This window comes from Nylanderia fulva, unplaced genomic scaffold, assembly GCF_048542155.1.
Source record: "Nylanderia fulva isolate GAGA-0341 unplaced genomic scaffold, ASM4854215v1 Scaffold5, whole genome shotgun sequence".
NCBI lineage: Eukaryota > Metazoa > Arthropoda > Insecta > Hymenoptera > Formicidae > Nylanderia > Nylanderia fulva.
The window spans coordinates 5,996,309-6,013,166 of record NW_028190587.1 but is presented as its reverse complement, the minus strand read 5'-3'; the positions used below and the strand labels follow the sequence as shown (position 1 = coordinate 6,013,166).

Sequence of the window (16,858 nt, the reverse complement as noted above, 5' to 3'; positions counted from 1 at the left end):
GTCCTTCTATATTTTTGAAATGTACGCAATTGCTCTTGAAAAATATTTTGCCATCATAATCTTGCGTTTTTATGAAAAGATATTTAAAAAAATTAAAAATATTAAAACGTTTTAAAAATTAATTTGATCAATAACGAGATTCTTTTATTGAATTTAAAGTCGATTTTTTATATAATCTGAAATATCGAAATATTAATAATTAATTAATCACAATATGTAGCGTAAAAAATTAAAACTAATGATTCTTGCGTGTTTTTGGAAAATGCGCTCTGGAGAAATATTTTGCCATCATCTTTATGAAAGAACATTAAAAAAATATTGAGACATTTTAAAAACTTCATACAAGTGACATAAAAAAAAAAAAAAAACGCGTACCTATCTATAATGATATCATTCATAAAATTGTATATTTCGATCGCGTCGATAATTACAAAGCTCTCACCGGATTGCTTAAAACATCGCGAGGGTATGAGGGTGCTATTTCAGCGTTTCGCCCAAGAGGACGAAATTCCTGGTCACGATCCTGGCGAGGACGTCGATGTGTGCAGCGGCGCGGTCCCGCGCCGGTGTGTGCAGAGCAGGGTGCACGTGCCACGTACACACACTCACGTGCACGTTGCACACGTAGACAGCTTGCACTGATGCCAGTCCACACCGCTACACTCTGACCCAGGTCGGTCGGCCTCCGATCAATAGCTGGAGCCAGCGAGAGCTCGCAGCCGGCGGCGCTGAGCTTTTCAGTATCGTCGAACCGAACTCAATTGCGATTTCCCCGGTGCAAGCACGACGACTATCACTGTAAACGATAAGGCGATCGTTCTTCCCGTTCCTCCACGTCCTCTCGTCGTCCACCGCTTGTTACCTTCCCGGACCGTCCTCTCTCTCTCCGGTAAGTACCGGAAATTAAAAGTTCCTGGAAGGAGACAGAGAGTCGTCGACACCGCCTTCTCGAGGAGGAGTCTAGCTCCTCGGAATGACGAAGCGGGGACGTCTCTTTTTATCTCTCCTTTCGTCCCCTTGAGGAATCCCCTGTCGCGTTCTCCACTATTCCTCGTTAGTTGATTTTTTTGCTTTTTTTTTTGCTCTCGATGCAGCTTTCGGGCGACGAAAATTGGCCTTCCTCTCTATCTGGCGAATCTATTAAATTCCAGCACGATATATTCCGTCGCGCTCCAGCAATTTGGTTTTTATTCTCCGATTTCAGCTGTTGTTATTGCGATGATTGGTAAAATGTTCAGATCGAAGGCAGATTTGATTTTAAAACGATTGCATGCGCGCATTTTAAGTTTGTGAGATGTACTATCAGGAGGATATTTAATACAACATACAGTGTATTGGAATATTTGAATGCGAGACGAACGCGGCACCATGTGCATCGCTAATGAGGTCAACGCGGATGGGAGCCGAGTATTATATCACGATATTCTGTCTTATTCGAGTCTATAATGTCTATATGGTATTATCAAGTCTCGTCAGAGTCCTTCGAGAATTATCGATTACGCGAGCCAACAAATTTGAGCTTTGTTGAAGAATCAGAAATCACGCAAAGTGATTTATATCGATATTGATACGTTTCCCGAAAATAGAACTGACAACTTTTTTTTTATCTTGCAGTTTACATAATCTATTTTTATCTAATCATTGATTAAATATTTTTGGTTGCCAATTTTTCATACAACAACACTCTCGGGAAAATGACAAAACTTCATCTCTTCTCGTAAACATCTGTCTTCTTAAAGAGAGCTTCAGACTTATTTATGTACGTACACTTTTTCATTTCGTTTTCTACAATATCGTTTAACCATCTATAATTTAACGTAGAAATTTTTTATCAGAAAATTGTTAACTTGACTAACCGTTCAACTGATATTAATAATTTTAATTGAACATGTAAAAATATTTAAATTAAATGTAACACATTTTAAATCTAACAGAACGTGTATATATTTGACTTAAATACTAATATATGTTCAATTAATCAAATAATAATTTAGTTGAAAGGTTTAATCAAATTAACAATTTTTTTTAGGTAGAATTTAAGTATTAAATTTATTAATAATATTACTTGACATTTTTCTTATCAATCATGTTCTCCTGTCATCTGCGATTGCACGCAAATTTTTGCACAGTTGAAGAATTTGTGTTGAATTTAATTAGTTAATTTAAGATAACACATGTGTGTGTCTCAAACGGTCCACAGAAATTTTTGTGTTAATTTAACACAACATGGATATGTTAAATGAAGACATAAATACTGTGTTAAAATTTGAACACAAAATAAATGCAAGTGATTTAAAATAATTTTTGCGCAAAATTAACACAGTTTTAATATAAAAATTAACTACTAAAACCATATTAATTTTAGATTTTATCATTCCCATTCATAAAATAAAAATTCAACGTTTTTCTGCAAATTTTAACAGATAAATATTGTCATTAATAAAACAGAACGTATTTATTGTGTAAAATTAAAAATAGATGCATATTGCGTTATTTTTACATATTTTTTCAGTTTTAAATAATTTATTTACACAACATGAATGTGTAAAATATTGAACGGGGACTGTTTTAAACAAGAGAAAACACAAATTTTCCTTTGCCGCACGTTTGGTATAAGAACAGAATATATATTCGTTCGCATCCAACATCTGAAGCCTCCATCTTTTTTCGCTCATCCAGATTCGCGCGCATTAAATCGGCGCGGCGCGAGTTCAATCTTATTTACATTTGTCAACGTCCTGACGGCGTTATCCCGCGGCAGCCCGGGATTTATGGAACCACTCAGAGGCGGCCGGTCGATTCATTTCGCGCAAAACTGATTCGGTGGAAGAAGTTCGCGGACAGGTAGTAACGGAGTAAATTCTCGCGGTTCCCTCGGAAAATTTATAAATCCCTCGTGCACATACGGATAAAACGCCGTCGCTTCTCCGGGAAAGAGATTTCTCCTTCAACCTGATCTTGTTTTCCCACTTGCCCTCGGTCTCTCCGTCATGTCGCCTCTCGTCTGCGACGAGCCATTTTTCACGCGAGTTCCGACGGCATATAGGACGATCGTAAGTGGGATATTTCGCACTTTCTCATGCCGAGCCCTCTCGACGATCAAAGTGTCCCAAGGATGCCCAAGTGATTTATTTATCGCGCGCTAGTTGCATAAAGCGCGCTTTTACCCGTTCGACTGGAAATCACTTCTCAAAGCGGGCATATTAAGCGCGAATTAAAGTAATAACTGCGGTGTGGCCAAGGTTGTTCCTACACGCACGTTTCACGATTCGTTTGTCGTGCTTATCTCGATAGGTGCGAGCATTAAATGCGATAGATTAGTGCTTCCGCGTGTGCATTAAACTCGATTGCGACGGAGATGTGCGAATGTCGTCTTTAAACGCTGGTGTGCTCGGAATAAATATATATCTTCTGAAAAAGCGAGAGATCTTTAATATTATTTTTTTTTTAATTTATTTTAAATTATTCATTAAATTCAAAAGATATATATGTGTGTTTAAATTGACATTTATTTATTTCGTAAATGATTTTTAATTATTATATTTTGATCATTATTTCTTAAATGGTTATAAATAATGTCTATTTTATGCACCGGAATTTTTATCGTTGATGAATAAATACATATCGTGTTCTGAATAAATATATATCCTCTGAAAATGCGAAAAATCTTCAATATTATTTAAAAACTTTATTTTAAATTATTCATAAAATTCAAAATACATATTATATGTGTTTAAATTGACATTTATTTATTTCGTAAATGGTTTAATTATTATATTTTGATCATTATTTCTGAAATAATTATAAATAAGGTTTATTTTATCGCAATGCACCGGAATTTTTATCGTTGATTACTTCCTGCGCAGGAAATTTCTATATATATATATATACGCATAGAATATTCTCTCCTATTTTTCCATTTCAACGCCAATAATTTTTAAGATTTCTGACATGCCTCTCCGTTCTTATTACCGTCGCCTGATGAAATCCCATTTGTACCGAAACGGGGCAATGTTGAATACATACGTAGGAAAGGTATTACAGTAATATGTTTTAACACATACCTACAGGCGAGCGCGTTTTACACTTTTAGCATTCATATAATGTATCTTGATATATATGTAGACTTACATATATATAACACTGAGTCATTAAATAATCTTCTCTATATACTGTAGTTAAATAAGGATAATACTCGGATAAAAAGTCTTTTACATTACCAGGTATCCTAATTCAACGTTAATAAATACGTCTATGCAAATTGCAATTTCTTATAAATTTACAAAGCCTCCGTTGAAAGCTTTTTTTTTTGTGAGAAAATATTTACGATTATATATAAAGTAGAGATACATATTTTTTATATTAACTTAATATCAAATAAATGCTTCTTCTGTCTTGAAATAAACTTATACACCTTTTAGCATAATTAAATACAATATTTTATTTCGTTGTAGTAAAGAAGTAGCTTTAGAATTTTGCAACTAAAGATGATATTTCTGACTTATCGCTCTCCGAGTACATCGGATTTAATTAATTGATGAGAAGACTGATACGGTTTATCTGTAAATATATCTCGAAACGAAGATTGCTCTGAACACAACGGCTTTAGTTTGCTTATTGATTTCCGATTGCATGCGAGAATGGAAACACGGTCACTAAATCGCTTGGATTCGCAAAGGTATATCGCGATGGGGATCATTATAATTAAACACCGCTTTAGACCATTTGCCGTGCACCTTTTAATTAAAAGACATTTCCGAGGAAACCCGTTATCTAAATATATCGCGCAATTTTTGTTAATTATAGTTCTTTACATACACAGTTTATTACTAAAGTCACGATGAGTTTAAGATAACTTCGGTATACGTATAATTATTACACGAATATTTATTATCTCGTGCATCACGACCATATATTTAGAAATAAAATAATTAAAATAAAAAAATTTGCAGCTACATTTGTATATAATTATTTTAGATCTTTCAAAAGTTCAGAATTTTATATAAAATCTTTTTCCCATTTCTCATTCTGTCGCGCAATATATTTTGTACGATGCTAAAATCTCTGTTAATAACAATTCAAAAACATAGCAGTCGCAAGAATTCGATATAAATATGATAAGAACCGGGTGGAAAAATAACCTTGAAGGGAAAGAAATAAAAGCCGAATAAATAAATCGTCGTGACTTCGGAAAGACTCGCTGATCCGGAAAGTTCGTAAAAACCGTAACAACGTAGACACACACACACACACATATGCGCATACATACTCACTCACACTGCATACTGCAGTCTAAAATTGCATTGCCCTCGATTCACAAAATCGCTTCATTGAGAATAGAGGCACGGCGTCGTATCCGGAGTGCATCTCAGAAATAGTATACACGGGTGCGTTTCACATCGACGTTCTCTGAATAGTTTCCTCTGTCATCACGGAAAAATTAACCAATTTCCTAGGTCCTTTGTGCGACGCTGAATGCTCGTGGCGATACAATGTAGTCGCAAGTCGATTCAATGCCAGCATCGATATTTCATTGCTGTTCTCTCAATTGCCGATGCCGCGTGCGTCTATAATGATAATGATTACGGGTGCCAATTAATCTGCAATAACGCGATTATTAATATCCCGTTAAATGCTGCTGCTGCGTACAAATGCGCGCAAATGAGAAATTCCCCAAATTTATAGAAACTGTATTTTTCATTATATTTATATGTACACAGTTGAACAATTTCGGTTTTTAACAGATATTTAACAGATATCCCAAACAATCCACAGAAATTTATTTGACATAATATGGATATGTTAAATGGAGACGCAAATACTGTGTTAATATTTTAACACAAAATAAATGCAAAACTTCAAATAATTTAAAATAAATTTCGTGAAAAATTAACACACTTTTAATGTAAAAATTAACATAAAATATATTAGTTTTATAGATTTTATCATCGCCACTTATATTATAAAATAGTTTAACAGATAAATCTTGTCATTAATAAAGTAGAACATATTTATTGTGTAAAATTAAAAATAGATGCACATTGTGTTATTTTTACATTCTTTTCAGTTGTTTTAATAATTTAACATTTAAGTTCAATCAACAGAACAGTAATATGTTGAATTAACATATAATTGTGTTAAATATTTAGCACAAAAATTTTAATGGGGGCCGTTTTTAACAAGAAAACACAAATTTGTCTACTGTATGTTTTTTAATGATTAATAAAAATAAACGTGATGAATTTAAAATGAATACGATATAATGAAAAAATGTATATTAATGACTTTAGTCCTGAAAGTATTTTATTTTTATTTATCTTTGTTTGTGAAATGCCTTTATAAATCTCTTTGAGACAGATGAGTTTAAAATCAATAAGATTATGCTATAAATGTATTACTTGTGCAAGTTTTGGCGGGATATCAAGTATATATTGTCGGGATCAAAATATTTATTTTTTTCAAGCGAAGAAATCCACTTTATTTAAGATTTTCTCCGCTGAAAGCGACGATTTATCGACAGAATTCCGATATTCGCGCGCGTGAGTTACGAATGTAGAAAGGACGCACCATCTTCGTCCTCGGCGTCGGAAGGAGACTCGATTTATCGCTCCTTTTGCATTCGTAAATCAGGGAGAGTACATCCCTTCCGGTAGCACGTGAGACAGAAAGTGTTACGTTTATGTACCCGTTAAACCGAAGCTAGGAATCTATTGCCGTTCTCTTTCATCGTGTTTCTGAAGATCGATACCCCTTTTGTTTGACGATCCTATGTGATTCTTTTGTCCGAATATTTAAAAAAAAAATATTAAAGACGTCAATATTTGATATGTCGAAAATTCTATCGCGTTAATTAGTTTTTGCGTGAAATAATAGAAAATGATTTAATATAAGAAGAAGAAGAGAGCTAAAGAAGTCAGGATTTTAGCAGGAAAGAGAACAATTGATTAATAGAAGAGTATAATTTTTCGCAAGATTTTAGTATGATATTTTTATTACGTGGTATACGAAATTTAATAGCGATTTCACTAATATAGCATTGAGTATTTATTTGCGATTAAAATTCGTGTACGTTTAAGATATAAATATTTGTGTGAAAGGACGCGTTTTTCTTCCGTGAACTAATTTTTCTGTCGTCGTAATTCGTAATCGATAATCGCGTTTATATTTTATGAGTATTTCTTTTGTCACGTATGCATATGTGAGAATATCATAAGCTAAAATATTCCATGCGCTGCTTGACCTATTTCACGATCGCAACACACACACATAGGAAAATATACAAGTGCGCACTAGGAATTTGCAAGGAATCTCACAAAATTTATTATTAATGAGTCATATGTTCCTCCTTGCATCATTATGCGAAGAATTTCGTGGAAAAATAAAAGAAATATTGCGTTATGAGAAAATACGTTCCAAATTTTACTACTTACTTACATATTGTATGTTAATACAGTATTAAATGAACACTATAGTAGACCTCAAGTCCACTTTATTTACAATTCGTAATTCACGATAAAATTCTATTTATTCACAATTTTATGCGTCGGGCGTAATGTAGAAAATATATTCGAGGAAATAAAATATATAATACATTTATATATACAAAATATATATCGAGATACATATCATATTAGAATGTACGAGGCATAAAATTATAAATAGATTTCTATCTCGAATTTTATTGCGCGAAGTCCAAATGGACTTAAGATATAAGACAAATATTAGACGAGGGTAAAATGTATACTCAAAAGATTATATTTGTAATATTTCTCCGTCATAAATTAATTCCTTATGATAAATTACTTTATTGTTATTATGACAAATATAATATTGTGTCTTAATTCTGCTTTCGATTTAAAAAAAATACAATTATATTTTTGAAAAAAATAATGTTTTCACAGTTGAAAAATTTGTGTTAAAAACAGATATCACATGTCCTAAACGGTCCACAGAAATTTTTGTGTTAATTTAACGTAATATGGATCTGTTAAATGCAGACACAAATATTGTGTTAATATTTTGACACAAAATAAATACAACTTCAAATAATTTACATTTTTTTTGTAAAAGATAAATCTTGTCATTAATCAAGCAAAACATATTTATTGTGTAAAATTAAAAACAAATGCACATTGTGTTATTTTTAGTTGTTTTAATAATTTAACATTTAAGTTTAACACAACAGCAATACGTCAAATTAACAATGTGTTAAATACACTCTTCAAAATAATTAAGAAAGGGTTTTAAAGCTTGAAATCTCTTTCAAAACATCATAGTTTTTTCATTTTCTTTAATTCTGATATTTTTTTTACATACAGAAAACGACGAACATAACAAAATGGAAAATTTTTTCTTAATTTGCAGACATGTCAAAAATTTTTTCACATTTTCACATTAAAACCGGAAGTTTTCCCTGTAAAATCGTTTTTTAAAATTTAAATTTCGATCTTTCCTTATCAAGTTGTCGCAAATGTTTGATCCCTTACTTATTTTGAGGAGTGTATTTAACAAAAATATTTCACCGTTTTTATTAACAAGGGAACACAAATTTTTCTATTGTGATTCAAATGTCACGGAAATGACAGCTCGACAACAGCAATACGTCAAATTAACAATGTGTTAAATACACTCTTCAAAATAATTAAGAAAGGGTTTTAAAGCTTGAAATCTCTTTCAAAACATCATAGTTTTTTCATTTTCTTCAATTCTGATATTTTTTTTACATACAGAAAACGACGAACATAACAAAATGGAAAATTTTTTTCTCAATTTACAGACATGTCAAAAATTTTTTCACATTTTCACATTAAAACCGGAAGTTTTCCCTGTAAAATCGTTTTTTAAAATTTAAATTTCGATCTTTCCTTATCAAGTTGTCGCAAATGTTCGATCCCTTACTTATTTTGAGGAGTGTATTTAACAAAAATATTTCACCGTTTTTATTAACAAGAGAACACAAATTTTTCTATTGTGATTCAAATGTCACGGAAATGACAGCTCGACAACAGCAATACGTCAAATTAACAATGTGTTAAATACACTCTTCAAAATAATTAAGAAAGGGTTTTAAAGCTTGAAATCTCTTTCAAAACATCATAGTTTTTTCATTTTCTTCAATTCTGATATTTTTTTTACATACAGAAAACGACGAACATAACAAATGGAAAATTTTTTCTAATTTACAGACATGTCAAAAATTTTTTCACATTTTCACATTAAAACCGGAAGTTTTCCCTGTAAAATCGTTTTTTAAAATTTAAATTTCGATCTTTCCTTATCAAGTTGTCGCAAATGTTCGATCCCTTACTTATTTTGAGGAGTGTATTTAACAAAAATATTTCACCGTTTTTATTAACAAGAGAACACAAATTTTTCTATTGTGATTCAAATGTCACGGAAATGACAGCTCGACAAACGACGTCTACTGTGGACGTCAACACATATAATGTATAGGATTAATCGACGTATGCGCAAAGTCCGCGCGTGAGACAGCTCGTGATAGAGCTCGCCTGGTAGCTTAACCTAATTTTTGCCCGGACACCCTCCGCGATTAATCAAGGCAAATGGACGTGGCGGCATGCGGGGAAGTTGTAGCGAAGGGATGAATGCATGAATGCTCGGCAAAGCCCGAGGTCGCCGCGAGTTTTGGAGTCTCCGTCGCGTCGCGTCGGCGAAACGTCGCGGCTTACGACGGCAAGCGCACGAGGCATCCTCGCTAGAATGCAAATGATCAATTAACCAGTTGTAAATCACTACAACATAGGGCTTTATCTAGGCCCGCTGTCGGTGGCCGGCTCGTCTAATGGCCGCGAAGCCATCATCGGTTTCCCACACATTCATAATTTTCGTACAAATTCTCCCCTCGACGGATTTCGTTATATAAAGTGCCCCAGAATAAATAATACGATCGAGAGAGAGGAGAGAAAGCTTTATTCTTCATCTTATTTTAACGAGAATTTAATATATTCCTCTTATTACCTAGTTTAAATTTTATATACTATATTAATATATCCCATTTAAATGTAATAACAATTATGCTCCTTCGTATAAGGATACTTTACGAGAAGAGATAGAGAGAGGGAAGTCTCAGGCAGTAAAATTATACCGTTTTCTCATGCGCAACATTATTATAACAATAGTACTATTACTATTATTATCACTGCTATTATATGCCATTATTATTTTCATTATACTATTAAATGTAAACTACCTTGTATAGTTGCCGCTATCCTAGCTTGTCCATTGATTTTTGCTCGAGGATATTTATTATCGAGGCCACGAGAATATTTATTATCAGGCCGGGGAACCTTTCGAAAGTTGAAGGCGAATCCATGGGACGGCACGAAGATATTTAGCCTACGAAAAATTCGCGACATGATCAACATTTCGAATGGGAGAGGGATATATTTTGCGGATTAACAATTCGGTAATGAGCTAATATTTTATACCGCAACGTATCATCAATCCTGTATACGCCATTCTTTTTGGACAACAAAAAATATCTTCACGTAAATTATTTCAAAATTATTACGAATCGATGTAGGAAAATTACGATTCAATTTTGCAAGATGAAATAAAATTGCAAATATCCCTCGAATAAAATTCAGTAGACAGTCCTTTTTTTTTACTGCCTAATAAATCGTTTATTTGAAATTAATAATATTGATTTGATGCGAAAAATATTTATTTGATATAAGAAAATGTTTTTCAAAACGGATATTTATTCGTAATAAATATTTATTAATTTAATAATTCCTTTCTCAGTGCACGCAATCATATTTAGCTTGGGAATTCGAGTCTTACGGTATCCCATTTAAAATGAAAGAGATTCGGTTGAAATGGAGCGCCGGGTCCAATAATCAAAAGCTAAGTCCTGTCACTGCAAAATGTACGCAAGATACGTCGCACTTTCGGCTGCACATGCCTGTTTCTCCATGTGTGTCGTATGGTATTCGGGTTATCCTCAATACCGCGTGGAAGATAGCCGCAGAATCTCGCGGGAATTTAATTTGTACTTGGCGGATGGATGTTGCTTCACGTATATAAACGCGAACCGCAGCCATTCCGGCCGACGTGATGAATGTTCGTACTTGCAATTCACATTTCGGTTATCAAATGTATCACGTACAGACACATGCAAACGCACGTGTGCAGCTAAATACGCGATTAAAAAAATAAAAGGATATCATCTGTTTTATTTGTTATATTTATTTGTTTAATACTTATATGTATTAATATTATATATACAGGCAGAATTTAGGTGTAATTTTCAGTCACGTTTCATATTTTTGAATAAATATTAGAGATGCGTCCGGGAGATAAAATCACAAGATGTTGTCCCGCCGAAAATATTGCGCCCTAGATACATGTGATCTATATGATTCGATGCGAGACCGAGATCACGGCCAAGAAATTTAATGGACGGTAGAGAGAGAGATAACATGCGCGAGGAAAGGGAAATTTGGTGTGGTGTTCCTGACAAAGGCTCTAATGACGTACGATAGTAACCTTCGTGAGGAGCGCGATACATATTCCGGGTGATATGCATATTTAGTATCGTTCTATAATTCTCTCTCTTTCTCTCTCACTCTCTCGTAGAACCGGGGCACGTTGCCAAATCAACGAAATTGAATCGGAAGAGAATTTTTAGAGGCGAAGCGCTTTATTACGTTATTATATTTAGATTCGTCGAGGTGGCCACCTTCTCGCGATCGTTTTATTTCATTTCCAGTATATAGCAGAGTTGAAGGCGAACCTCGCTCTTGATTAGAATATCGCGAGAATTGCGTACATTTATTTTGGACGCCTACCTTATGTGTCCCGCGTCGCTCTAATGACGACAACAATTTAAATAAGCACACACATATCCAGGTGGAACATAAAACTCATAATGACATCATGATTTTATTTGTCACTTAAAAGTCATCTGGACACAAATGATTTAAAGATGACAAAAGGAATCATAAAAAAGCTCTCCTAATATAAGATATGAAATGAATTTTAAGTGACATCATTATGACGTCATCATGATTTCATTTATCACTTAAAAGTCATGTGGACAAAAATGATTTAAAGATGACAAAAGGAATCATAAAAAAGCTTTTCTAATATAAGATATGAAATGAATTTTAAGTGACATCATCATGACGTCATCATGATTTCATTCATCACTTAAAAGTCATCTGGACAAAAATGATTTAAAGATGACAAAAGGAATCATAAAAAAGCTTTCTTAATATAAGATATGAAATGAATTTTAAGTGACATCATTATGACGTCATCATGATTTCATTCATCACTTAAAAGTTATCTGGATAAAAATGATTTAAAGATGACAAAAAGAATTATAAGAAAGCTCCCTAACATAAGATATGAAATGAATTTTAAGTGACATCATCATGATTTCATTCATCACATAAAAGTCATCTGGACAAAAATGATTTAAAGATGACAAATAGAATCATAAAAAAGCTTCCTAATATAAAATATGAAATGAATTTTTAATAACGTCATCATGACACAATTCACGTCATTTAGTGACGGATGTCACTTAAAAGTAATTTTGGAAAAAATATTTGTATATTACAATTATTTATTCATTCTATTGTTCACACATATTCTAACATTATTCAAGCAACATAAATTTTTTTAAAAATTATATAATGCGATTATCTTATATTAGAGAGCTTTAAATCTCTGATTCCTTTTATCATTTTTAAATTATTTTTGTTCATATAGCTTTTAAGTGATGTTTATTCCGCGTGCGTTTAAAATGACGTATCGAGTTGAATTAAAATTTCAACATTCTACAAAATGCGCAAGAGATGTAGCTTAATTTTCAGTTTCTGCACATTATCGGGATTGAATAATTAATTTATCCAGCTTTAATCGCGTCGGACAAATTATATTAATAAGCGCGATACGTCTCTTTTTTTCGCATTGTCTCGAAATCGCGCGGGACACTCCATATACATATATTTCATTGTTAAGTGCTTCGGATCGGTCAAATCTGCCACGTGCATTTTATTCGATTTGCATTATTGCACGTTAGGTCGCGTGTCGCGCTCGCTCCTGGCTACCTTTTATTTACAGCGCCCATCGGGGTGTTGAATATTTTTCTTTTTTCTTCTTTTTCGCGCACGCCGCGGGAGACGCCTTTCTCCCCTTTATGTCCTCAAGTAGCCTGGAATCGCCGATAAGCATCGCGCGAGTTGTACTACGAATATTTATAGAAGCGCTATTACGGCTTTGCATTTTTACATTCTCATTATATGCGCATCGCGCGCGAACTCGCTAAATGCCGATTGTTGCGTGTCATGTTTCGCGGCGCGTAAGGCCTGACGAACGATTAAGGGATGAGGAATGAGGGAAAAAGGCTTGTGATACGTGACATCAAAAATCCCCCCATCGCGCGATAGTATAATTATACTTTTTTTTTTAACGTTATGTAACTGGCGTTACTTCCTCTCCTTTAATAATGCCGTACTATCGCACTTAAAATTATACCGCCGAGCGGTTCCTCGGCAGCAGAAATCAATAATGAACCGTAATATAATGGCGCTGTTATTGTTAGCGGCGTGTAAATGCGAATATATGCAAACATGCACACACATCTCGAACAACCCGTCTACTTATACACAGTGGTAGTATAGTCGTATCACGCGTGAGATGTAAAGTATACGGATGAGATATCCGACCCGAAGACAGTTTCTCCATTTTTCATACCGCGAAGTACTGTCGGCGTGCACCGTATGTGTTTCCACTAAATTATTCATCGTGTTAAGCATTTTTGATCTCAAGCAGTCGAAAAGGAGAGAAATCGAAAAACTTATTTTATTCAAAACAAAAATCAAGAATAATTTAGAGATTAAGGAGAATTTATATTTGCCTACTCGACTTGTTGATTATATCACGTATGTTAGATGTAATCGACACACATAAACAGTAGAATCTTGCTTCGAGTGTGTGTGTGTGTGTAACTTTTACCTCATTTTTATTTATTTTTTTTAAATCGATGAATTTCTAACGTGATTGTTTTATAATATTAAATGCTGGCAGGTTATTCTATAAATAAGAAATGCCAGTAAATATTTTAATACATCAATGTTGAATAAAACATTCTCTTGAATCATAAAAATATTGCCCCAAATCAAATTAAAATTCTTTACGAGAATACACTTTTTATATGCGTCCATGCAAATTTATCAATGATACAATATCAATTTTAAAGTTCAACGATTGTTTGCGATAAATTGTAATTTTATTTCTCTAAAGATGAAAATACAGATAGATCATGTCGATTGTGATTTTCGGATAGAAGCCAAATTTTTAACAAAGGCAAATGTCAGCGGAAATATTTAAAATATATACCACAGATCATTATATAAGTTTTTATTTCGCATTAGCATCTTTTTATCTAATTTAATATTTGATCAACGTGAATAAATTTAATTGGACGATTAAATTAAATGCAACATGATACATGATAATATATTAATAATGTAAAATATATAAAATATATTAATGTATATAAATTTCTGTTTGAAATGTTATCAGAATTATACGTTGAAGCATATCATATGCAGTTGATTCTTTTATTTTTAGGAAATCGCCGCCATCCTAATCAGTTTTCAGAGACACGCCGAATGGCAAAGTCGGGAGGTGAAAGTACGACCACGAAGTGGTTCGATGTTACTGTACTCGAGAAAGAAAGTACGTTACCGACGAGATGGTTATTGCTGGAAGAAGAGAAAAGATGGAAAGACTACACGGGAGGATCACATGAAACTGAAGGTAACTTTAAAACCAGAAAAAAGGAGAATATTATGTTTGACATTAAAGAAATTGATAGAGTACACAGTTGAAAAATTGGTGTTAAATTTAACAGATATCACATGTCCCAAACGGTTCACAGAAATTTTTCTGTTAATTTAACATAATATGGATATGTTAAATGGAGACGCAAATACTTATTTTAACACAAAATAAATGCAAAACTTTAAGTAATTTAAAATAAATTTTGTGTAAAGATTAACTGAAAATATGTTAATTTTAGATTCTGTCATCCCCATTTATAAAATAAAAATCATCATTTTATTCTGCAAATTTTAACAGATAAATCTTGTCGCTAATGAAACAGAACATATACACGTATTGTGTAAAATTAAAAATAGATGCACATTGTGTTAGTTTTACATCTTTTTTGGTCGTTCTAATAATTTAACATTTAAGTTCAATTATAACACAACAGCAATATATTAAATTAACACATGAATGTGTAAAATTTTTCACGGGGACCATTTTGAACAAGAAAACACAATTTTTTACCGTGTAATAATCTATTTCGATAAGTTTTTACTAAAAATTGTACAGAAAAATTTGCCGCTATTTACGACAATCTAATCATGTATAGGTCCAGGGAGTCGAGTGCATCTATGGCTGTTACGTGCACTCGGCTATTCTTCCGACGTTTCATCGCCGGTGTTACTGGCTACTACAGAATCCGGACGTTGTTCTTGTCCATTATCTGAACGTTCCTTATCCGGACGGCGATGCGAAGCTGGCGGCCCTGCCACCTTGTCTCGCGCTGCCGCCAGACAAGAAGGAATGGACGCGAGACGAGCTAGCGTCGCAATTAAGGCCCATGTTCCTCGGCGGAGATGACGATCCGAACAATCCTCATCTTACGCAACACTCGAACCATCCTGTCGACATGATAGTCTCTCAGCTGCTCGACAGGCAGAGGGCATCCTCCACTTCCTCTACCAGCAGCACTCAGCTCGCACCTAGGAGACTTACGCCCGACAATCAGGTATTAAAACCTTGTCGTCGAGATAAATATTAATTTTCATTTATAACTTGTAAACATATCAACTTGCTCTGAAATAGTTTAAAACTTTTTATTTAGCGGAAATTTTCTATAACCGTGTGGTCAAGTCAACTCTTCAGCGTATGTATTATTATTATTCGAAGGTCTCTTCGACAACGGGAGGTCAGCAACCGTCGACGACAGCGGCTCCGGCTCCCCGTGTGTACTCAAGACATTCCCATTCCACTCAGAGCCAACAGCCGGCTCCTCTAGTTTTAAGTTTGCAACAAATTCAAGGCGGTGGTGGTCTTCTGATACTCAATAGTCAACCATATCATCATCAGCAACAGCAGCAGCAGCAGCAACCGCAGCAGCAGCAGCAGCCGCAACAGCCGCAACAACAACAGCAGCAACAGCAATCGCAACAGCAGCAACAGCAGCCTCCCCAACAGCAGAGTCAGCAAGTGGAGATGCAACAGGTCACCGAGCAACAACTGGTGCCGCAGACAAGCGTAGACCGAGAACAGCAGACGCAACAAGATATCGAGGCGCAGGAGACCATAGACAGATCCGTCGTGCAATCGCTGCCGATCGGCGGTTCCGGCTCCGAGGTGACCGACTTCGCCGAAACGCTGGATCTGAGTCAGGAGGACATTCAGAAGACCCTGTCGGCCAACATGGGGCCCCCGTCGCCGTCGCCTTCGCCGGCGGACAACAGCATGATCAATCCGATGGACTTTATCGACTCGTCGGATGACGTGCTGGTCAACTTAGCCGCGTTCGACATGTTGTGCGATTTTCCCGAACTGCACGACTTCGAGGCCGATCAAACGAAGCACGAGGAACAGCGAAGCGCTCCCGAGAACGACGTCGGATGTCATCCTGGTACAACCGTCCATATTGCAGAGTATAGTCCTGAATGGAGCTACACCGAGGGTGGTGTAAAAGTGAGTTGAAATATTTGCGGCTCAAAAATGATCATTGATATGATCCTATTTATCTTCCGGGAAGGAAAATGTATTCTCAATATTTATTTACATTTATTTTCTA

The 16,858-nt window shown here is 34.5% G+C and overlaps 1 protein-coding gene across 4 annotated transcripts in view; it reads left to right on the top strand.

Annotated features, from left to right (window-relative positions):
* Positions 1 to 16,858, top strand: part of Camta (Calmodulin-binding transcription activator) — a 65,362-nt gene that overhangs the window by 33,777 nt on the left and 14,727 nt on the right. For all 4 annotated transcript variants that reach the window (XM_029316604.2, XM_029316605.2, XM_029316603.2 and 1 more), the window contains 3 exons: positions 14,605 to 14,793; positions 15,413 to 15,811; positions 15,973 to 16,755. In XM_029316604.2, the coding sequence (XP_029172437.1) occupies positions 14,605 to 14,793; positions 15,413 to 15,811; positions 15,973 to 16,755 (1,371 nt within the window). The remainder of the gene's footprint in view (positions 1 to 14,604; positions 14,794 to 15,412; positions 15,812 to 15,972; positions 16,756 to 16,858) is intronic.